Source organism: Trematomus bernacchii, unplaced genomic scaffold (genome assembly GCF_902827165.1).
Source record: "Trematomus bernacchii unplaced genomic scaffold, fTreBer1.1, whole genome shotgun sequence".
In the NCBI taxonomy this organism is placed as follows: Eukaryota; Metazoa; Chordata; class Actinopteri; order Perciformes; family Nototheniidae; genus Trematomus; species Trematomus bernacchii.
In genome coordinates, this window is record NW_022987839.1 from 3,778,731 (window position 1) to 3,802,096 (window position 23,366).

General features: G+C 40.4%; 1 protein-coding gene across 2 annotated transcripts; it reads left to right on the plus strand.

Annotated features, from left to right (window-relative positions):
* Positions 1-137: 137 nt before the first annotated feature.
* On the plus strand, positions 138-23,024 carry LOC117500195 (vang-like protein 2). 2 transcript variants are annotated; one of them, XM_034152961.1, is made up of 8 exons: positions 138-226; positions 14,823-15,188; positions 15,927-16,050; positions 16,696-17,303; positions 18,233-18,366; positions 19,052-19,187; positions 19,620-19,863; positions 20,561-23,024. In XM_034152961.1, the coding sequence occupies exons 2-8, from the start codon at positions 15,118-15,120 to the stop codon at positions 20,819-20,821; spliced, it is 1,578 nt and encodes a 525-aa protein (XP_034008852.1). In that variant the 5' UTR covers positions 138-226; positions 14,823-15,117; the 3' UTR covers positions 20,822-23,024. The 2 variants fall into 2 exon arrangements, with proteins under 2 accessions (XP_034008852.1, XP_034008853.1); XM_034152962.1 differs by lacking the exon at positions 138-226 and adding an exon at positions 457-804.
* Positions 23,025-23,366: the final 342 nt, after the last annotated feature.

Consider the following 23,366-nt stretch of genomic DNA (forward strand, 5'->3'; position numbering starts at 1 on the left):
CACACACACACACACACACACACACACACACACACACACACACACACACACACACACACACACACACAGAGGATGATCAGTGTTTTGTGAACACACCGTCTCACAGGCCCTGTCCCCCGGGGGCAGAGGAGGGGCCAAAGTGAGCGGAGGCGGGGCGCACGGTGCTACGGCTGAGTGGAAAGAAAGTGGAAAGTGAGAAAATACCTGAATGGACAATCTACACTAAGTAAGTCGTATTTTTGTGTTGAAAATGTCTTTTAAAATGCTGCTTGGTGGTTGGAGTACGGGTGCATGGGCGCTGCTTTTACGCAGGCGGAGGGCAGGGCTCGGAGATCTCCGGTTTCCCCAAACAATAGTCGACAGGACGCGATGGTCGCCTTTTTTTTTTATAACCACAGGGAAGTTAAGGACCCTCGGCGTCCCTATTGTTGTTCTCACCGAGGCCACGTAGCTCTGAGGGGCGATTTCAAACGTGGGAGGAAGGGGGTAATGTTTATGACCAGAGGATAGAAAGGGTTCACGGAGAGGGGATGAGCATGGGGGGGATAATCGCGTCCAGTTTGATTACTGTAGGCCGAGGGATTTTGAATTTCTGAGTGGCTCATTCATTTACTGTGAGGGCGTCCCGTTTGGAGAGGCAAAGGCGGAAGAAAAGGAGCATTTCTGGATCATTTGGCATCAGGACGCCACCGGTGGGGCCTGGGAGTCTCCCATTGTCCTGCCTGTACTACAGCACCCTCCCTTTTCATTTTGTAGGTCGCACAACTCTTTTATATTCGCCCTAAATGCTGCTGGTTCCTCACAGTAAGTCAGCCTTTTGTGCATGTGGAGTGTTGTTGAATTATTGATGCCGCTTGCCTCTTGATCCGTGTTACCACATCCACCGGTGGGAAGCTAAGATGTGTCCAAATGGTTTAATGCGTTTTTGCGCCGATCAAATGTTGGAATTCAAAGTGAAACAGAGTCATGTTTCTGCTGTAGCAACAGGCCCTGATTTACCCAGCTGTGGTGGGGGCTTCATGTACATGCTGGCTTTGCAAGTGTTTTATTTTATGGTAAACATGAGAGTAATGGGCTTACTGTGCGAGGAATAAACTACTTTTATAATTGCTCAGTGATACAAAGCACTAACGTATGGTATACAGTGCTGGCATAGGGAAAGCAGGACATACATGAAGTATTGCATGGTCACTGTAAATATACAGTAACAGGGATTTTACTGTCATATCACAGTACAGTCAGTAAAGCTAGTTCAGTATAGAGATTCTGTTGACACACATGTAGAAGTATCACTAAACATGGTGAGGTAATACATATCTTAATATGGTCCAGTAGGTCATGACCCACCTTTATTTTCGGTTTAATCGTTAAGTCAATACAAGGTCAAAAATAGTGACTCCTTACAGAGTAGAAGGTGACTTACAATTAAAATCCTCACATTCATGAAGCTGGATAAAGTCTATGTATGACATTTTAACTTAAATATCCTGAACAATCTATTGATTATGAAAATATGTTGGCAATTATCATCAATTGAAAGACTATTTGTTGCTGTATTACAGAACCTCTCTGTCTTTAATCGCCACCTCTTCACTCAGTGCGTCATTGGTTTACTTGAGAAATTGAGATAAAATCCTGAAAACAACCAATATTATTAATACGACAGCTGTTACTCAATGTCTGATTTAGGAGTAGAACATACTTAAAGCTGTGAAATGAATTTTCTCTTCAGGGAGAAATAAGGCATTCTTCTCATGTGTAATCACATCTTGTTGTATTACATTGTTAAACGGGTAAACATCTAAACGCTCGAGGGGAAATCGTCCAATGTCATGTTTACTCAATTTACACAGACTCAGAGAAAACCAAATCATCCCGAGAATCTAGAAACTAACAAATATGGAAATCAATTATCAAATGTAATCATGTGACAGTTTGTGGGTTGTTTTCAATGGCTGGAAAACAGTAGGGCTGCAACTAATGATTATGTTAGTTATCAAATAATCTGCTTATTATTTTCTAGATGAGTTTATTCACCAATTGGTTTATAAAATGTCAGATAATATGTCCAAGGCGAATGTCCAGTCCCAAACCCAAAGATGTCCAGTTTAATATGATAATATATGGAGAAAAGCTGGAAATCTTCATAATGAGGACGCTGAAAACAATTGCACTGTTTGCATAAAAAATGACTTTAACGATGAAACAATTAACACAATTGATTATTTATGACTTGCAGCTTTAGAAGGCAGTCCCTATTAAATCTGTTGTCTGTTACATCTGTAGGTCCTTTAGTGTTCATTGTTGCTCATTTGAAAGCCATGTTGTTGTTGTTGAGGTTTTCAAATGTCATTTTAAAATACTTTAAGAACAGCAAATTAGATTTCCCTCAGCCGCCGCTGTAGATATCTCAAACCCAGAGGAGATACAACTGAAACTACATGGTTATAGGGGTAATGTTGTTTATGGTTTTGGTTAATCTTACCCTTAAACATGTTTGTCTAACTGGATTTATGAGGAAATATATGTGGCCCCACACAGGCTAATGGAGCAGAGTCCCGTATCTGAACCACATCCATCTGATCTGCGCTCATTCAGCCACTTCCTGTCTACTCAATACTTTGTTTGGATATGAAGACAGATCGTGTGGAGGGGTCTCTTTGAATCACAGCGCAGAGCAGAGGACAGGCCTGTTGATCCAACCATATCCGGATAGATACACACACACACACACACACACACACACACACACACACACACACACACACACACACACACACACACACACACACACACACCTGTTCTGGTTTGCTGGCCATGTGTGCTCGAGGCTGACAGTAGCAGTTGTCTTGTTTTTTTTCATGGTTTTACTGACGTTGTCGCAGGCAGCAGTGGGTGGTGGTCAGCCCTGTGTGTGTGTGTGTGTGTGGCCTGTGGTACAGTGATGAGCCTCTTCCCCTGCTCGTCCCTGGGTGTGTGCACACTTATTTTCACAGTTGGCACATCAGGCCTCAAATGGCTGTTGAATGGAGCCGGTCAGTTCGCAGATGAAGGCCCAGATTGCTGCTCCGCCCTGACAGCTGCTGTCTCTGTTCCAGTAGCTCCAAATGTTCGATGACAGCTTGATTTCTTTTTGCCTTTGGGAAAAGAGAGGCTGTTAAAAAAATCCTACATCTGCTCGTTTTTAAATGTTTGACGCTACCTTCACGTTAGCAGCTACATTCCTGGGTAATTTTCGTAGCTTTTATAAGTGGGTTTGAGGAATTTATATGGGAGCATGGACTTAATGACTGAACATTTAAATCAAAATGTTCACCTTTGCAAGGCAAGTTTATATATAAAACACTAAGGGGGGATATACATAATGCACAGGAGGCACATCTTTATCGGAACAAAGTTAGATATAGCTGTAATATTCATTTTAAATGCAAAGATATAAGGGCAAGGTCTTTTTTGACATATTTTAATACTGGTGTCTGTGCAAGTTTTTGTACAGGCACCAAAACAACCTTCTCTTAATGCCTCGTTTAAAAAAATGCACTAAAAGCAGACAAATAACTTTGTTTGAATGAAATAGACTCGAAATATTCTGGATAAAGTAATAAAATGTAAGGAAAAAGTCCACATTCTCCATTTATAAACAGGCTACGTGCGTCGGCTTCTATTCTTTGGATTAAATTGGATGTTTTTTAAACAAAAGGTTAAATAAAATAACTCCAGTATTAAAATGTGTAAAGAGATATGATTGAAAAGATGATTACCTTTTTTAATTATTTTTTCCATAGAATACTTTTCCCAGATGGGTGGCTAGTAAAACATGTCTTAGACTTTGGACTCACAACCTCATGTAAACACTGGCTATACCGTCTTTCCTAGAAGAAAAGTAGTGGGCTCACAGGAAACAGCTATCTTTGCTATCAGTTAACGATGGATATTAAATGGCTTTATAATCCCTTTGGCCCGAGCAAAGAGAAATATCTAACCTTGGCACATGTAGGCATGAAACCCAGCATCATTACTGTTTAATCTCAGACCACACACCTCCACAGATTACTGAACCGCCTGTTGTTGGCACCTCTTAAACAAGCCCAGAGTGAACAAGGGTCATTTTCTTTTTTTAGAAATCAGACTTTGAGGCAGGGTTGTGAGAAATGAATGAGTTGTGTGTCAAAAGAAACCCTGAAATAACCTAAAGAAGGACACTGCTGTTTGTTGAACAATGGCTTTCCAGGAGCAGAAACTGAGGCAATATCAGTAAAAAGGAACCTAGCTAATTATTAACAATGTTAGGTTATGTTTTCACAGAAAAGTCTGTTGCTTGTTTATTTAACGTTAATGCAGCTGACTTCAGTGGATTAGAAGAGTTCCGGGGAAGCTCATTAAGTAGGACATAGGACACTGGGATGAATAGGAAACCTTATCCACCCAAACACTGGACCACACCCCTGAAGATCAAGTGCTCCATCATATTCCCACTAACAGTCTGTCAGAGAGACAGACTCGCCTCAAACTGCAGTTCAAGTTGAAGTCGTTGAAGAGTAGATTACCCTAGCGCAGCTCAAGTGTCAGAGTTTCGGATACTACTGACGAAACGGCATGTGAAGTGCCATAATATACAAGCTAAAGGCATTCAGTGGTTATGTTTTATCATGTAAATGACATGTTAGGCTACAGGGCTGGCTAAATGTATTAAATTGCTAGAATTATGACACTCAGTATCGATAAATATGAAGCTCCAGCCAGTTAGCTTAGCATAAAGACTGGAAACAGATGGAAGCAGCTAGCCCGGCTCTGTCAGAAGGTAACAAAATCATATCAGCAGCACCTTAAAAACTCACTTATGTTATATCACAATCGTTTGTGATATAAAACATTTAGCTAGTTAATGTGGGGTAATGTGCTGGACTGTTTCTACTATCCCCATTTAAAGCAGCAAATTGAAGCTTTAGCACCAGCTATACAGATGAAACAACATATGTTTTTGTCGAATAAAAATTGTAGCTTTACAGGTGCTAATAGATGGATTTAGCTATTTTTAAACAGTGGTTTCCCCTTGTGTCCAGGCTTTGTGCTAAGCTAAGCTAATCTGCTGCTAGTTCCAGCAACATATTTACTGTAGAAACATGGCGAGATGAGGAATACATGTATCAAACTACTTGTCCAGTGATAATATTTATTTTAAGACTAACGGACCGTCCACACAGCAGCGTTAAAAAAATCTTGAAACGCTTCTGCCCATTCACTTTGAATGGGGTGACGTCACTTTCCCTCACTTTTCGCCGAACTGCATTGTGGGCAGGCGAGCGGAGATTTTCAGGATTTTCAGGATTCAAAGTTGAGCAATGTTCAACTTTTGAGGCTGAGGTGGAAGCGTCAGCCAATCAAATCCTGTGTACGCAAATCTGACAGTTCAAGCTCTAGCCAATCAAACGGCGTGTATGCTGGGAGAGACATACCGCAGGTCATTTCCTCATATTCCAAAAAATGGAGGAGAAATTAGCGGTAGGGAATCACCCGGTGCTTTATGACCAGTCCCTATTTACCTACCGGGATATAAACCGGAGGAGCCAGGCATGGAGGGAGGTGGCAGAGACAGTGGTAGGTTTTCGCCTGTTTGGGGAGTTTATATCCAGTTTACTTCGGGCTTTTTTGCTTCGTATGTCGGGGGCGGGAGATTCATGTGATTGGTTGTTGGTGCCTTGCTCGCAAAAAATCCCCAAGCTTCAGATACGCCCACCTCCAAGATTTTTTTAACGCTGCTGTGTGGACGGTCCGTTACAGGGATGGATGTAGAGGGCTCAAGCTCCAAAAACACTGGATCATACATTTCCCATAATGCAACCAAATGGCATCTTTCATGAGAAACCTCCCTTCCTGGTAAACACCTTAAAACGCCAGGCCTCCAATTTGTAATAAACTCTTTTTGTTAGAAATGTTTTCATAAAGTGTTTTTTTTCTCCGACTTCACAAAACTCCTGCAGAGTTACTGAAGACATTTACTATGTATGCTGAGTAGTACTAACATGATTGATGAACATATCTTCATGTTTAAATAAGGATAAAATGGTTTCATCACAAAAACAACTAATGATGTATCTTGTTAGTAACAAGTCAGCATACACCACAGTCTGAAAGCCCAGATTAAGGACTGAAATATATCATATACTTACAATTACATCCTATCATTAACTGATGTACAAAGAAAAGTAAGTGTGACAGTTTGTAAAATAGATTTCAGGTCATATTTCATCCTGCTCTTTTAGCTGGTGAGAGGCTAGAGTTACAAACCCGTTTCTTTTTCTTTATTCAAGCTTTTGTCTCTTTTGAAAGACTCGTGGTTTTATGTTGGCTCCACTCAAAAAGGCCACCCTAACCACCACTTCTCATAGGCTTTTCATACCATATGTGTCTCGTTATGTGGCAGGTCAGTCGAAGGTGCTGTGACGTCATGATGACAGCAGAAGGGTCAACGCTGAAATCTGATCTCAGTCCTAACGAAGAAGTTAAGCCTCTTTTTTTACACAGAAATGTAGCAGTCATGCAGAGAGAGAAATCTGTCTTTGAACCTGAAAAGATCCAGATGTATTAACCACTGTAGCCTTAAATGTCCTGAATACAATGCAGCATGTAAAGTGTCTTTGGACTAAATATTTGTCTAATCATCAGTCAACAAGTCATACAGCTTTATTGACTATATGCTCAGCTGAAATATAATGAATTACTCGGCATATACTTGTATTAAGCAAGGTACGATCACTCCCAGGTTTCTTCACAGCATGAGCTGGTAGACATTACATTACATTACATGTGACTTGTTAGACGCTTTTATCCAAAGCGACTTACATACTCAATACTGTGGGCAATCCCCACAGGAGCAATTTGGGGTGAAGTGTCTCAGGGACCCAACGACATGCTGACTGCAGTGGGGTTTGAACCTGTGACCCCCTGATCCGAACACCAACACACAACCCACTGCACCACACGCCTCCCGCCTAGACATTTGAGAATATACTTTACTAACTTCAATAATGAAGCATTTACTAGTCAAAAATATTGATTTATGTCAGGGTGATTATTACTGGTGCGATGTACCATTATTTTCACGATAAGCTACCAAATATTTATTTTGATTTTTACAATTTAGTAATTCTGCTTCATGGGACAGATCGCAGAGCAAGATATGTTGACAAAGACTGGCAACAATGACACTACATTTGTTCCTCTAAGGATTACTCTTTATTTTCAGTGACGCCCTGACCTTTCATCTCACTTTACCATCAAGGCAAACATCTTCCTTGACCTTAACTATTGACCATCCTTCTGTATTAACTTTTTTTAGCAAAATGTGCCTGAAATTGACTGTATTTATGGTTCGTGGAGGATTAATCTTTTTGGGTTTGGTGGCCCTCTTGACCATACTTTTTTGTTCCAGCGTTTTTCAAAATGTTCCAGTTGCTTACAGAAAATGTTATGAACAAATGTCCCTAAAAGGTTCTTCACGCTCTCCAGAGGATTATCCATTTAAATTGCTGATACTCTTAAAACCTCCACACACAGAGCAAAATGTAAACTTGGTACACAATAAATATCATAACATAAATTAAGAAAATTTTGATTTGAAGACGTTTCCTTTTTAGTTCGGCAATCAATATTTGGTGTGCCCAAAATGTTTTATATTGCTCATTTGCTCGTCACTGGTGTGAATTTAGAGTTTCTATTCATGGTATGTTTAATTGCTCTCTCAGCCCTGTTGGATACATACAGGCTCTGGATGGCTCTGTCTATGTTTGTGATACCAAATGAAATAGATCGTGACATGTTTGTGTCTGTGAAACTTCCAAAAATATTGGCACAGAGGATACAGGAAAGTCTTTGACATGTAAACACAATTAAGAATGTCATCACTCATAATCATCAGACAGGCATAAGCAGTAAATCAGCTGCTGTGATCCGGGTTTGAATGACTCACCTTGCAGTGTTGTTCCTTTGACATATGGACAGTGTTACTGTAATTGCTTAATTGTTATTTGTACAAGGTGGTGGGGTAAACATTGGGTGCAAGTGATGAATTCAGATTGTTATTTTGGCCAGCGTTTCTCTGTCTGGGAGAGCGAGTTCCAGCTAAACGTCCACAGCCATTAGATAAAAACACTGTTTGGATTTGGTCTAAAAATATGTGGTTTGTCTGGGAATCTGCTCGTAATCTCCCTCTGCAATATTTCCTACTTTACTCCACTTAAATCTGCTTCTTCATGTGAATCTGCAGCACAGGCTCTTGGCTCTCGGTGTTCTTTAGAGTGGTTTTTTCTGTGTAATGTCATGCAACTATGCGTGACATTCAGAAGGCAGATTCCTCCCTGTTGCAGAGATAAATCATGTGATCAGCCTGAAGCAGTTTGCTGCACTTTACGTCTCATAAAAGCACAGCGCGACTGTATATAAGATGCTCATTCTTCTGCCATTACTAAGATGAAAGCTTACCATGATACACCAGGAAGAGGCTGTTACTCATTTGAGTTTTGTGGTTCTTGGAAAAGGCATGTTGAGGTTTTTTCTAATTGCTGTAGGGATCCAAAGTCTTCTCCAGTCTGGTAAGAATTAGTGGGTTTATTGGCACTGGATGACGGGTGCTTCCTACTTAGACAAAATATGAATGAAAGATTGTAAAGAAAGAAAGAAAAGACACTTTTATGAGGACAAACTGAGAAATCCCACAGACAGATTTGTTGTCTTACACAATTTGGCTTAACGGGAAGTGGATTTTGAACACAATGGCATTGATGGAGCAGAAAACCACATTAACTTAAATCACAACCCTGTGAGACTGTCATGGCAGCAAAAGTCCCTCTTCAATGTCAACAGTTAAATAAATAATCATCAGTATTGTGATTACGTACAAAAAAATGACTTCACTTTTCTGTAAGGCAGCCTTTAAAACCAAGAAAAAGACAGATTTTGCATCTTTAGCAGGTTTTTGGGGTTTTAATTCATCTATTCCTTCTAAGACAAAGTCTGAATGAAAGATAATTTAAATAAAAAAAGGAGTATGAAGAGAATAAACTCACTGATATCTCACTCCTTGTACCTTATTTAAAGTGAAGGGAAGTGGACTTTAAACACAAACAAGTTGATACAAGAGAGTGATGGCAGAAAAACATCTCTCTATTTCCCACAGCCAGCGAACACCCCATGCCTTTGATCAATTAAGCAGCATATCCAACATCAGTAATGCTACCACCTTCATTCATGATAGGATGATGGGAGCCATTTGATTTCAATAACTTCTCCTGTTGTCGCCACCTTTACTTATCACCACTGAGCCCAATTGGTGCTGGACGACTTGAAGTTTATTAAATACCACAATATTTGTCGCCAAATCCCTAGATATCAATATTATAACTGCTACTTATTTCTTAGCATGGATGTGTAATTTTCTTATTTTATTCTATTAAGATGGGCTTGCGTCTCTATTAAATATGTTAGTATGCTCTTCTTATTTTTGCCTTTTAACTGCACTGTGCCTTTGCTGTTTTAACGCTGTACATTTCCCTGCTGTGGGACAAATTAAGAAAATGTCATTCTGAAATTATGATAATACGATATATTACAAAATGTATATCTGGTCTTATATCAAGATAATGATATAATGTTGATATATTGCCCATCCCTATGCCCAACAGGGGTCTCTACCACCGGTGGGGATTTAGATTTGTATTCGTACTAAAACAAAATATAAGATTATTTTTCTAAATAAGGGGCCTGAGGAGGATGAACTCCCCAAAATCCCACAGACAGATCCCCAGTCGCACAGTATTTGGCTTGAAGGGAAGTGGATTTGAAACACAATGGCGTTGATGGACCATAAAACCCACATTAAGTTAAGTCAGGACCCTGTGAGACAGTGACGTCCCTCTCTATTTTCCCACAGTCAGCGAACGCCCCGCAGCCTTTATCAACTAACCAGCATATGACAGTCCAACATCCGTCATGCCAACACCTTTTTATTTGGGCAGCGTGGAGGACAGAGTGGCAGAGGGCGGCGTAAGGTCAGGTTTCCACGGCAACTGTCAACCTCCAATCCCCCTCCAGCTGAACACCCTCTTTCATCGCCATGGCAGCGGAGAGGCCCCCCGTTTCCCAGGGGACGGGGGTAGTGAGGGAGGGAATGTGAGACGGTCGAGAGGGAGAGAGAGGGCAAACAAGTTTTGTGAAAACACAGTAATCCAATATGGCCGCCATTGTGTCCGAGCTAACTGTGGCTAAAGCTCACTTCTCGAGGAGAGGAGATACAGTGTGATGATTAACCTCAGACCCGGAAGACTGAGTGGTATCAGGAGTCAACTAAAGCTGGGGTTAATGTGTGGAAGGCGTAGGGCGAGGGGTGTGATGTTAAGACAGTAATTATATATACCTGGACTCGTGGTTTTTAAGGGTCATTTTAATCCTAAATGATATAAATGTTTGACTGACACGCCCTCCTGAAACCTGAAGCCATTTTTCTAAATTGGACAATTTTCATACCTGAACTTCCTCATATTTTTTTGATTTCCTCACAGTTTTATTTTGTTCAGAGCTTTGGGATTTTAGCCTTTAAAAGCTATTTACATGAACAAAAACCTATATAACCAACCCCAAATAAGGCAAAAATATGGCCTCTTTAAACCAGAGATGACACTCATTACTGATTTACGTTTTTACAGGGTGAGAGGTATAATTGTTAAGCCATCAACCACATGCTTGGACTCTGGATTTTAAGGGTAATTTTACCTCCCTTTTAAGCTAAATTATATGCATGTTTGACTGACACGCCCTCCTGAAACTTGACACTTATCCTGATCATCTTTGAGGGATTATTTTTCTAAACCATTTTCTAAATTGGACAATTTGCATACCTGAACTTCCTCACATTTTTATTTTGTTGTGAACTTCCTCTGGAGGAAACTTTTGTATTTTAGCCGTTAAAGACCATTTACATGCACAACAAACTATATAACCAACCCCAAAAAGCATAATGTGGCCTCTTTAGACCAGAGATGAAACTCCATACTGATTGATTATTTTACTCCTCGTACCAGAGTGACAGGTGTGATTGTTGAGCCATCAACCACATACCTGGATTCTTGGTTTTTAAGGGTAATCTTACCTCACTTTAAGCTCAATGATATGCATGTTTGACTGACACACCCATCTGAAACCTGACACTTATCCTGATCATCTTTGTGGGAATTTTTTTCTACGCCATTTTTCTAAATTGGGCAATTTTCATACCTGAACTTCCTCATGTTTATGTGATTCCTGCACCGTGTGCCAGGGTGAGAGGCGGAGTTGTTAACCCATCAAACACATACCTGGACTCTTGAGTTTAACGTTCATTTGACCCCACATTAAGCTAAATTATATGCATGTTTGACTGACACGCCCTCCTGAAACCTGGCACTTATCCTGATAATCTTTTAGGGACTTTTTCCTTTGTAGATTTCCTAAGTTGGACCATTTTCATACCTGTACTGAGGTGATTCCTTCACAGTTTAGTTGTTCACAGTTTGGAGCCTAGACTCAAGATATTTTAGTTGTGTTTGGAAACATGGGGCATACGTTTAAGATTTTAAATAAAACAATCAAATCAAGATTTAAAGTGTTAAAGGGGACCTATCATGCAAAATGCACTTTTTGATGTCTTTTATACATAAATATGTGTCCCCAGTGTGTCCGGGAACTCACGCAGCGTCAGAAAATAAAACCCTCTCTCTTTTCCTCCGTACCCAAATCTCTAAAAACGGGGCTACAACGGAGCTGATCCCGATTTGCGTCCGATATGACGTAATATCGGAAATGTAGGCTGGCTTTACACCCACGGCCCTATCAGCAACGTTGCTATCAGAAACAATGCCCGACTGTTTTGGACGTAATATGGTTGGTGTTTACATTAGCACCGCTAACACTCAGAGCTAACCTGTACTGGAGAGCATGTGTGTGAAGAAGCAGGAAATAAAAAGGAACTCACCTTGTGGTATAACCGGCAAGAGAGAAAGCCTTTGAGCTCCATACTGTTTCAGAAATAATCCTTGATAATCCATGATATGGAGTTTCATCACCGCAGAATCTGGCGGTAGAATCTCCCGCATGAGATCAGCACTTTTGAAACAGGAAGTGAAGTAGAGGGATATGAGGCATGGCTAGAATGGGTGATCTGTTTGGTATTTTCATAGACATGTTTTTTATTTATTTTTATATATCTGAGACCTATTCTATTGCCTAAAAGATAGGTGACCTTTAAATAATGTCCATCAGATCAATGGTGGATGACATGACTGGAAGATATCTAGTAAAAGGCAGGCATCAGCCCAGTCAATTGACAAACTAATAATAGTTTTTCGGTTAAAACTTTGATTAAAATTTGGTTAAACATAAATCAGTCACTTAAAGATGCCCTGAAGAGTCTTCTTGTAGATTACCAACATGTATGTTTACATTCAGATTTACTTTCCAAATCTTGAATGCATTTCCTTTCAAGTATTTTAAATCAAACAGAGTTCACGAGCATGCCTTTTCTTTCTCCCTGCCTCGATCGGTACATTAAACTATTTCTTAAAAAACATCTTAAAAGTCTCATAGCTACGTTTCAAACCATTACACTAATTATACAACTTATTTTTAACTGTGCTGTTCGAATGCCAGATATAAAAGCAGCGTTCCCCAACGATGTTTATCTTGTTGATTACACCAAGCTGGTAAAGCATTACAAAGTCCCACGGGAGTTTAAAGCGTATCCGTCTAGATGCTCTGCTGTGATAACTCTTGGAAAACAAAGCAGGAAGTTAGTCGAGAAGGCCTTGGAAAATGAACCCTGCTGTGTGTAAAATCTACAATTGATGTCCGTGGAGTGTGTTCAGATCCATTCAAGATGAGTCCGTTTATAATCTAGAGCAGCTGTGTGTGAAAGAGCCGTTTATTATTATTCTATTTGATAAATGAGCCTGCATAACACAAGAACTCTCTCAAACTCTAGATATGTTACTAATATATATTGTTAATACTCTCTGTTTAGTGTCTGGGTCTATATTCTCAAGCTTCGGATAGCTTATCGGGGTGTCATATCTCCAGGGTGTCCGCGGGGTCTTAAAAAGTATTAGAAGTTGATAAATCCATTTAGCGAAAATTAAGCCTATTAAAAAGTATTAAACGGCATTTTCCAAGGTATTACATTTTGTAGCTTGTTTTCAATAAGTATATAAATGGTCCAAAGAGGTTGTATTCTACAGTGTGCCTGAATGTAATCATTGCGTAGGTGTGTAGTGTGATTCTGTGTAGTTTATTTATGGCATCCCGTTGGATTTGACGTCATCTGAACAGGACATCGCACGCTCACTGCTTGATAGCGCGCGGAGGTCCGTTTACGCCGGTTGTTAAACAACATCGTTATGGGGAAATGCAAGTTTGCGTCCAAATGGTTGGAAGATAAGGAGGAAGGACAATCAATACTGTATATAGTAAATGTGAGGTAAAGTGTGTCGCCAATGTGACCGGTTAAAACTCGAAGTGGTGATGAGGTCTTAAAATGTATGGAAAGGGTCTTAAAAAAGGTCTTAAAAGGTATTACTTCAGGATTCCTGCATATACCCTGATCTCACATATCTCCAATATATCTAATGATTGTAGTTGTGTTTTTACCTGTTTATGAAGAAAATGAACTGTATTGAAGATGCAGTCTGAACAAAATATAATATATAAAGATATTATGCAAGGCAAGGCAAGTTCGTTTATATAGCACCTTTCAACACAAGGCAATTCAAAGTGCTTTGCAAAAATGAAATACATTAAGAAAATGGCATTTTAAAACTGTCATTAAAAAGCAAAGATAATAAAATAAACATGAATAAAAGTTACAGTGCAGTGTAAGATATGAATAGTTACATTTAAAAGTAGCGGCAAAAAGAAAAGTCTTCAGCCTGGATTTATAAGTAGTAAGAGTTGCAGCGGACCTTAGTAACTTAACGAGTTCTTGAGGTCTTCACCAACGCTGAGTTCTTTTAAGTCGAGGCTAAAAACACTGCTTACCCAGAAGCCTTTTAACTTGTTTTAGCACCTACTGTATTTACAATGTTGTTGTTAAACTATTCTGTATCTCTTTTATGCATGGTTTTTATGAATCTGTAATTCCATTATGTTTATTTATTGTGTTCCTTTCTGTTGTCTTAGTATTAAAGGTGGGGTATGTAAATTATTTCAGAAACACTTTTTGTTATATTCCATGGAATGCTCTTAACATCCTGATGGCAATGAATATATGAAATGCTTTGACAATAAATACATTAAAAAAATGTCATCTGTGGAAGCCGTGGCGCTGTAAAAAGCACGACCAATCATCTGAGCCGGCCTGGCTAAAATAACTGGATGGCCTACCTGCCTGTCAGCCTTCCATCTGTGCACAAACTTATCTCGTGCCCTCATTGGTCATGTGCGCGTTCGTGTGTGTTGGAGGAGGGGCTCTGTAAGGAAGAGGCAGATTTTTTCCGGTTGTGTATTTTCAAATTCTAGCGCACTCGAGCTGGTTTCTCCAAAATTACATACCCCACCTTTAAGTATTAATTATGATGTAAGCACTTTGAATTGCCTCTGCGTCTGAAAATGTGCTATATAAATAAACGTACCTGCATGTTTCTGGTAGTTTGCTCCAGATATTTGGAGCATAATAACTGAACGCTGCTTCGCCATGTTTAGTTCTGACTCTGTGGACAGAAAGCAGACCAGTCTAAACCCTAACCCTAGAAGACCTGAGATTAAGGTTTAACCATCACATTTTCTTTCCCTGTCTCTTTCAGGTCCCATCCACCTCAGCTCTCCTGCAGCGTCTCTCCCGCCCACCGTCCTCTCTCCCCCCTCTCCTCTCTCTAGCCTCCCCCTCCGCCCCGCCTCCCTTCTCCTGCTCCCCCCTCGTCGACCTCCAAGATAGATTCCCTCAGGAGTAAGGTTGACCTGCTCAAGCTTCCTCTGGCTCTCTCCACCAAGTCCATCTCTGAGCGTAAGGCCCAGCTGGGAGGAGTCGGAGAGTACCGCGTCCCGGGGGGAGGAGGAGGAGTCGGGGTTCGCAAAGTCCACTCAGCGCCGACCAGAGACATGGACAACGAGTCGCAGTACTCGGGATACTCGTACAAGTCCTCGCACTCCAGGACCTCCCGCAAGCACAGGTGGGTTAACACAGGTCACACAGGAGAGTCACGACATCACGACATCTTTCTCTCCTTGTTTTTTTATTAACAGCCACGTTAAGTTCTTTCAGTATATACTGCATGTTTGCTGCCATTTAGGTGACTTTAATATATAACATTTGCAAGGGTTTCAGTGTGCATAGGCTTCAAGTGTTCCAAGTGTTGGTACTTTTTGTGCCTGATTTGGGATAGTAAAGTAAACATCCAGGGGGGCACCATAACATACCTGAAGCCACACAAATAATACAACTTTCTGAAGCCGTTATTAAACTATAATCTTTTTTTAACCTATTATTTTATGAATATTTTTTTGATTGGAGCACTTCAACAAATCTTTTGTCTTATATTACATTATAACACTTTTCCAAAATGTTTTACTCAATTTTTTTAATCTTTTCAGATAAACCTTGTTAAGGTTAAGTGGGTTAGTTCATAGTTTGCGATATTTCTGCTATTTCTTAAGCGAAATCAACAACTTAAAAATATATTGGGAATGGTGAAAAATGCCTCAAAACAGAAAGAAGGCTGTTTTTCTTAACTCGTTGGAAAATGTATAATCTGAAACAAAAATCAGGCTACAATGTTAAGGAATAGGACCCAATTACTTTTGGGAATCCTAAGAACAGAACTTAGAGCCTTGTGCTGGATGTGGACATGGAACATCAAAGAGAAAGCAGTAAACCTTGAGTAACTAAGTGTTGTGTGTTTGTCCTCCAGGGATCGGAGGGATCGTCACCGCTCAAAGAGTCGAGACGGCAGCAGTCGTGCAGACAAGTCGGTCACCATCCAGACTCCTGGAGAGCCGCTGCTGGACGCAGAATCCACCCGCGGAGATGAGAGGGTCAGTCACTTTTAAACATGATTATCCATTTTAGAGCAATTTTATGTGAATCGATTCTCACTAAATGTTTGATTAATTACTTAAACAAATCGTTTTTTAATTTCTATTATCTGGTCAAAAAGACAAATCATATTTCGTTAAAAAAACTGCAGAAAAGCTCAGATGAGCCGTGTTTTCTTCATATAGTATTTGAAGGGATTTTTCAGGTTTTATAGAGGAAAATGTGCCCTTTTAATGAATTCAAAGTCATTTGAATTGCATAATATAACACATTTCACATTTGGGGTTTTACAGAATGTGAAGCATACCATACCCTCTGTTCTTAAACCCTCACAGCGCTAAAAAAAAAATCAACAAGGGAACAAATGGAAGAAACTTCAGGGAGAGCAACAGAAAACTCTCTTCTATTAATAATAATAATAATAGATTACATTTATTATAGCGCCTTTCAAGGGACCCAAGGCCGATTTACTTGGTGTGAAAAACAAACAAAGAAGTTGGGCAAGTAATAAAGTAAAAATTACTTAAATTGCAGTGGGCGTTTCCAAGATAAACAACGATAAAACTAAACCATAGACAATCCAAATGACAAAAATGATAAAAACCTTAGATGGAGGAACCTTATATTTTCTCTGTGTCTGACAGGACGATAACTGGGGCGAGACCACCACGGTCGTCACGGGCACCTCGGAGCACAGCATCTCCAACGAGGACCTGACGCGCATCACCAAAGATCTGGAGGAGTCGACCCCGCTGGAGTGTAAGCGCTTCGTGGGCCCGGTTCTGGGGGGCGTCCTGAGCTTCTTCGCGCTCCTCACCCCACTCGCCTTCCTCATCCTGCCGCAGGTGTTGTGGCGCGAGGCCCTGGAGCCCTGCGGGACGCCCTGCGAGGGCCTCTACGTCTCCCTGGCCTTCAAGCTGCTGGTGCTGCTCATCTCCTCCTGGGCGCTGTTCCTCCGCCCGCCTCGCGCCACGCTCCCGCGCTTCTTCGTCTTCCGCTGCCTGCTCATGGTGCTGGTGTTCCTGTTCGTGGCGTCCTATTGGTTGTTCTACGGCGTGCGGGTGCTGGAGCCGAGGGAGAGGGACTACCGGGGGATCGTGGAGTACGCCGCCTCGCTGGTGGACGCTCTGCTCTTCATTCAGTACCTGGCTCTGGTACTGCTGGAGGTCCGACACCTGCAGCCCGCCTTCTGCCTCAAAGTGGTGCGAAGTACTGATGGAGCCAGCAAGTTCTACAACGTGGGACACCTCAGGTCTGTGAGACAATGTAGAAAACATATCATAATGTCTGCAAGAGTTGGTAAACATTTTGCTTATCAACAAAGATGTCATGTGTGCATAGCTACAGTGTAGTTATGACAATGAAAATCTTAGGTCACAGGCTCCTCCAACAGTGCAACACAATAAAACAGATAAAATAGTGCAAGTAAATAAAATTGAATATAATAGAAATAGTCTATATACAAGTAATTGGAATATTGATATATATAAGTTGCAAAGGTGAAATAGTAGCTTTGACAGAACCAAACATGCAACCACTGACCACCAATAATGCATAATTATGTACAAACATTTCATTTCATCTCACTGTACAATATTTTATTTTACATTCTGTTCTTGTATATATCATAGTCTATTTAAGTGTATATAGACTTCTTGCGCTATTTTGTATTTTTATTTTCTTATTCTATTATGTATGTTGCATTGTTGGTCATACGATTTTCCTTGCCATTTCTACACTGTAGCCTTTGTGCATATGACAATAAAACCGTATTGAATTTGAATTGAAAACACGCTTTCACAGCAAAATAGCCTCATGTTGGTTAACGCTCTTGAGTTTGCACTTCTTAAATTCATTACAGCATCTTTAAAATTGTTATGCCATGAGTTTTTGTTTGATGTAGAGACAGGAGGCATTCGTGTGTAACACAATATTTTCTGCTCTGAGGTCCACTTATCAGCTTTTTTGAGTATTCACCTACAGTACACCTTATGGCCTTTCTTTGTGCAAATAGCTTAAATTAGCTGCTGGGGCTACATTGGATCTCTGCTTAGAAAAAAAACCTAATTTGAAAAGTGTTGTGCTTTTGACTTGTTTATTATTGTCATGTATGTGTCCAGTTATGATCCTGTACTGACTCTGACACTGACGTTTGACGTGTGTGTGTTGTGCTGTGCTTAGTATCCAGCGGGCTGCGGTCTGGGTGTTGGACCGTTATTACAGCGACTTCTCCGTCTTTAACCCCGCGCTGCTCAACCTGCCCAGATCCATCCTGTCCAAGAAGATGACCGGCTTCAAGGTTTACTCTCTGGACGGTAAATACAGCCTCTCCTCTGACTCTGTTTACTCACACACAACTCTGACTTTAGACGCCATGTCATTGTCATCCGTTGGTTAGCAGCATGATAAGGAAGAAGGATTTGGACAACAACAAAAAACACTGAAAGTATAAGCTTTGATAATATCCTTAGAGTGTAAAAGTCATCACGATTCATCCAAATGGGCTCTTGGTTGCTACATCGTTATAATATAATATTATAATGTTATTATTGATGCAGTCACATGTATCATGCATTTTTTATATGGGAGCTTACTGGAATCAAGCTCATTTGTATTTTATTTGTTTTTACTGTTGGGTGGTTTAATTGACTGTAAAACAATTGATTGTATTTCATATACTCATTATAGCTTTTTGATATTTTCATCTACACATAGATCAACTAAAAGTAGTAGGCTAAAAGTACAGCACTTCCGTTTGAGATATAAAGAAGTAGAAAATATCAAAAAGTACTTCAAAGGTTTACTGAAGTGCAGTACTTGAGTAGAAGCAGATGAAACACTGGATGACATATACTGAGGTTAAACCTAAAAGCAGCTCATGGTGATTTTGTGACCATTTTTTTAACTACCTGACTGTGTTTACTCACTTCATTTGCACTCCAGCTAAATACCTGAGATGCATTCACCTAACCCTCCCTCTTTTAATGTGTTGTCTTTCAGAAAGCTCCACCAATAACTCTTCAGGTCAGTCCCGGGCCATGATAGCAGCCGCTGCCCGGAGGAGAGACAACTCCCACAACGAGTTCTACTACGAGGAGGCCGAGATGGACCGCAGGGTTCGCAAACGCAAGGCCAGGTCAGAGAGATACTCCTTATTCACAAATAACTGCTGTGGTCTGAAAGTAGAGAATTTAACATCAAATAGAACGAAGAAAGAGATGCCTTAAAGGTCACCTATTATGCAAAATCCAATCCTTTTATACATCAACATGTCCCCCCCCCTCTGTGTAAAGAGATTCTGAAAGTTTCAGGAACAAAGATTCTCTCTCTTTCTGTCCTGATCCATTTATATAAAAACCTGTCTGAAAATGAGCTGATCAGATTTTGGCCACTTTATGATGTCATAACGATGTTTTGGCTTGTGTAACTATTAGCCAATCACGAACCAAGGTAACTTCAGAGACATGTTTGTATATATCTGAGAACCCATATTGATGAAAAACAGTATAATAGGAGACCTTTAACACACTTTAAAATCAATATTTGTGCCCTTTTCTCCACCCTCTAGGTTGGTGGTGGCGGTGGAAGAGGCCTTCACACACATCAAGCGTCTCCATGAAGACGAAGTGGCCTCGTCCCCCAAACACCCCCGAGAGGTGATGGACCCTCGGGAGGCGGCGCAGGCCATCTTCGCCCCTATGGCCCGGGCGATGCAGAAGTACCTGAGGACCACGAGGCAGCAGGCCTTCCACAGCATGGAGAGCATCCTCACACACCTGCAGTTCTGCATCACACACAACATGACGCCCAAGGTACACACCGGCTCACTGTGGTGGAAAAAACTCAACTTACCTCATCTAACATTAACATTCTGCAGTTTCACATGTTTTGTGATACAGATATATTCCAGGTGTTTAAGTCTTATTGTGATATTCCTTCAGATTCAACATCTGTAATTGGGAGTATTATAAATTCAGTTTTTTGGACAACAGAAACTTTATTAAAAGGGTTTAAAACAACTATCCCACAGTTAAATTATTGAAGAAATTTATGACATTTTTTACGAATATTTCTACATATTTTGGTAAGCTGTCTCCTTTATTCCAGTATTTATTTACTTAAATGAATTTAGGTCCTTTTTTTATTATCCAGGCAATATTATTTTGGTATTTTTTTTAATTAATGTATATCAATATTTTCCCCATCTTATTATATGTTTTAGTTCCTGTTTTATATATGACACAATTTATCTCAGGGGGCTTTACAGTTTCTACAGATCAACAAACCTTATACAATTACAACATAGACAATCTGAATTACCACATGTTAATGTAAACAACGAAATGTGTTAAATACAAAATATATAATAGAGGGTCCAGGAAATATTTTACAATCATTACTATAAGTTATGAGTCTAACTTAAAATATTAAAATGATTTCCCATTAAAACACTATCTCCCTTGTTTCCATGATATTTACACCCCCCCCCTTCCTCCCTTTTTACTCCAGGCCTTCCTGGAGCGGTACCTGAGCCCCGGCCCCACGGTGCAGTACCAGCAGCAGAACGGCAGGGGGCGCCAGTGGACCCTGGTGAGCGAGGAGCCGGTGACCTCGGCCCTGCGTCAGGGTCTCATCTTCTCCCTGCGGCGCCTCGACTTCTCCCTGGTCGTCACGGTGATGCCGCTCCCCTTCCTGCGGCTCGGGGAGGAATTCATCGACCCGAAGAGCCACAAGTTTGTGATGAGGCTTCAGTCGGAAACCTCGGTGTGATGGATGCTTCTTTTTTCCCACGGGACGGGACATGGGGTCCACTCACATCCAATCACTTCCTGTCTGTGACACAGAAACCCTTGAAGGAGAGAGTGAACCCCTCCTCCTGATATGAAACTGCTCAATGATTGTTCAAACCTGGAATAAAACGAATGCCTTCTGTAAGAGACTTTTTTTATAAAGGGGGTTTTTCTCCTCTTTTGGCTTCTCCTGTTGCTGTAACCACTGGACTACGACTTCACTGTGCTGACTCAACACCAGACGAGGGGGATTACATCACATTTGTCACTTCCTCTTTCTCAAAAACACACCGCTCTGAATGCTGGTGTACCACTGCCTTCTGGTTCCCTCTCCATGTACTGTTTCAAGAATACAAGGACAGTTTTTATATTAAAGGGTGTGACTTCTTTTTTCTTTACTCACAGAATGTAGCATTATGTGCTTTGAATTAACACGTGGCTTTTCCGCGGCCTGAAGGCCAACATGTCGTCTTTTTTATGTGAAAAATGGAAGTACATTCCTCAGCTACTCCAAACTGTATTTACATGACTGTCTTAATATGCAGGTTCTCTTTAAAACACTACACTGGCAATCCAACTTCCCTTTTACACAGAAGACTAAACCAAGACCCCATTCACGCCTGTTATTAACAAGCAGTCTTTGTATGTATATCTTATCTTCATGAGGATATTAAAACCTGGTGTTATTCAGAGTTTTCCTTAATGTCAAAAAGACCAGAAAACCAAGAGTGTGTTTCAACACTTTCAGTCTTTCCTACCCTGTCTGGAAGTAACAAGTTCCTTATTTTAAAAACCCTATACTTCAACATAAAAGGCTAATTCCTTGCCTTAAAGAACAGGGAACAAACATGACTAAATAAGGAGAAAATGAAGCATTTCCCAGGTACTATTTCAAGTCTCTGACTAACATGTCCTCATGCGTATTTACAGCATAAGGAAGTGTATGTTAACTTTCAGTGCCGATGTTCGTGACTGACTTTTTATGGTTTTGGTGAACAGATAAAATGTTCTCAGAGGATTCATTTACTAGCCAAGTAATTCAGATCCGCTCTAAACTTTACCGTGTTCTTCCTAGGCCCATGATTGACCTTTCCAACACGTTTCATAAAAATGGGGCCTTTTAGTTTTTTAGCTGAAAGACTTACAAACTGAACAGCTTGTCAGAGACATTTGGAAAGTCACCAGAAAACCAAATCATAACAGAAAACATTGAGTCTAAAAAAGCAAAAATCTATTTAATAGAAGGGTTTCTCTCAAGATTGTGACTTGATCAAATACATCTGGCCGCCTTCTTTAAGTCATGAGCAGTTTTTAAAAGCTTTTAAAACCCATTTATCCTTTTGACTTTTGAAAACACAATTTTTGTCATAAGTCCCTGAGCTCTGCCTGTCCAATTACATATTTATATCCAATCACAACACAACATTGAGACGGCAAGAGCTAAAACTTATGATAAGTGTACGTAAATGCAAAGGCCTGTGAGTCTGTCTTTCTGCAGATTCAGGTGACGTGTCAACAGGTTTAAATGAGGTCTTGGTTTATTCCAGTCTTTGTCACAATCCACACATGTGAACTCAGTCTTGAGCACACAGCTGTAGTTCAACTCAGCTGCTTCCTGGTTTTTTTTTTATCCTGCATTTTCACAAATATCCCAAATCAGACGTGTGATTGTAACTCTTCTGTGCAGCTCCTCTGCAGTGTCACACACACACACACACACACACACCGAGCTGCTCCATCCCACGGCCTTACTCTCCCTCCTCTAGGACCTAAAACACTCCTGATGTTGAGACGTGCGGCGATCCGTTGCATCTACCTACAGTTTGTTGAGCCAAAACATGACAGACGGTTTGCTTTTCAAGAGAAAATGTGGTTTAAAAAGCCCTTTAAATTCCTAACAACAAACACACCGCTGACATTTCACCCAAGTGATCACATTCTATAAAAAAAAACATGCATGCTTGAGTTGTTTCAGGCTCCCAATACTTTTTTGTAATACTTTTCTATCATTTTGATGGTGCCTAAGTTATGACGATGCAATTTCCCCGATGTTTTTACTTTTGAAAAACAAGTGGCTTGTACAAATTTTGTAGATTTTGTCTTGTATTTTCTTTCTCTTTTGGTAACTGTAGCTTGTATAGTGTCATAGGCCTTTTTCCACTATTAAACCATTTTATTCCTTATGTCTTGTTTTCTTGTCACTTATTTTGAAGCGTAGGAGGTTCGAGAAGTTCTCTTTTACAAAATACTTTATAGAAGATTTCTATCTAAATGACCTTCACTTGGATATTGGTTGCATCTGTTCGAATGTGTCTCATATCTTTTAGTCATATATCTATTCTCTGATCGTATTCAAAGCACTATGTTACTGCATTGAGCAATATTAAACTGTAGATAAGCAGCGTGTTCACAGGAGTTTTAGAGGAACTTCGTGATGAGAGGATTGCAATGTGGTAGGCGTGTGGTTTCACAGCTTTAAAAAGAAAAAACGGACAGCTAGCCCCGGACTTCCTGTTGGCTGCTGC

Coding starts and splice junctions, on each gene's coding strand:
- LOC117500195 (XM_034152961.1), top strand. CDS start 15,118: ATGGACAACGAGTCGCAGTACTCGGGATACTCGTACAAGTCCTCGCAC. Junction 18,367..19,051: donor CAAGGTTTACTCTCTGGACG/GTAAATACAGCC, acceptor GTTGTCTTTCAG/AAAGCTCCACCAATAACTCT. Junction 19,188..19,619: donor GTTCGCAAACGCAAGGCCAG/GTCAGAGAGATA, acceptor TCCACCCTCTAG/GTTGGTGGTGGCGGTGGAAG.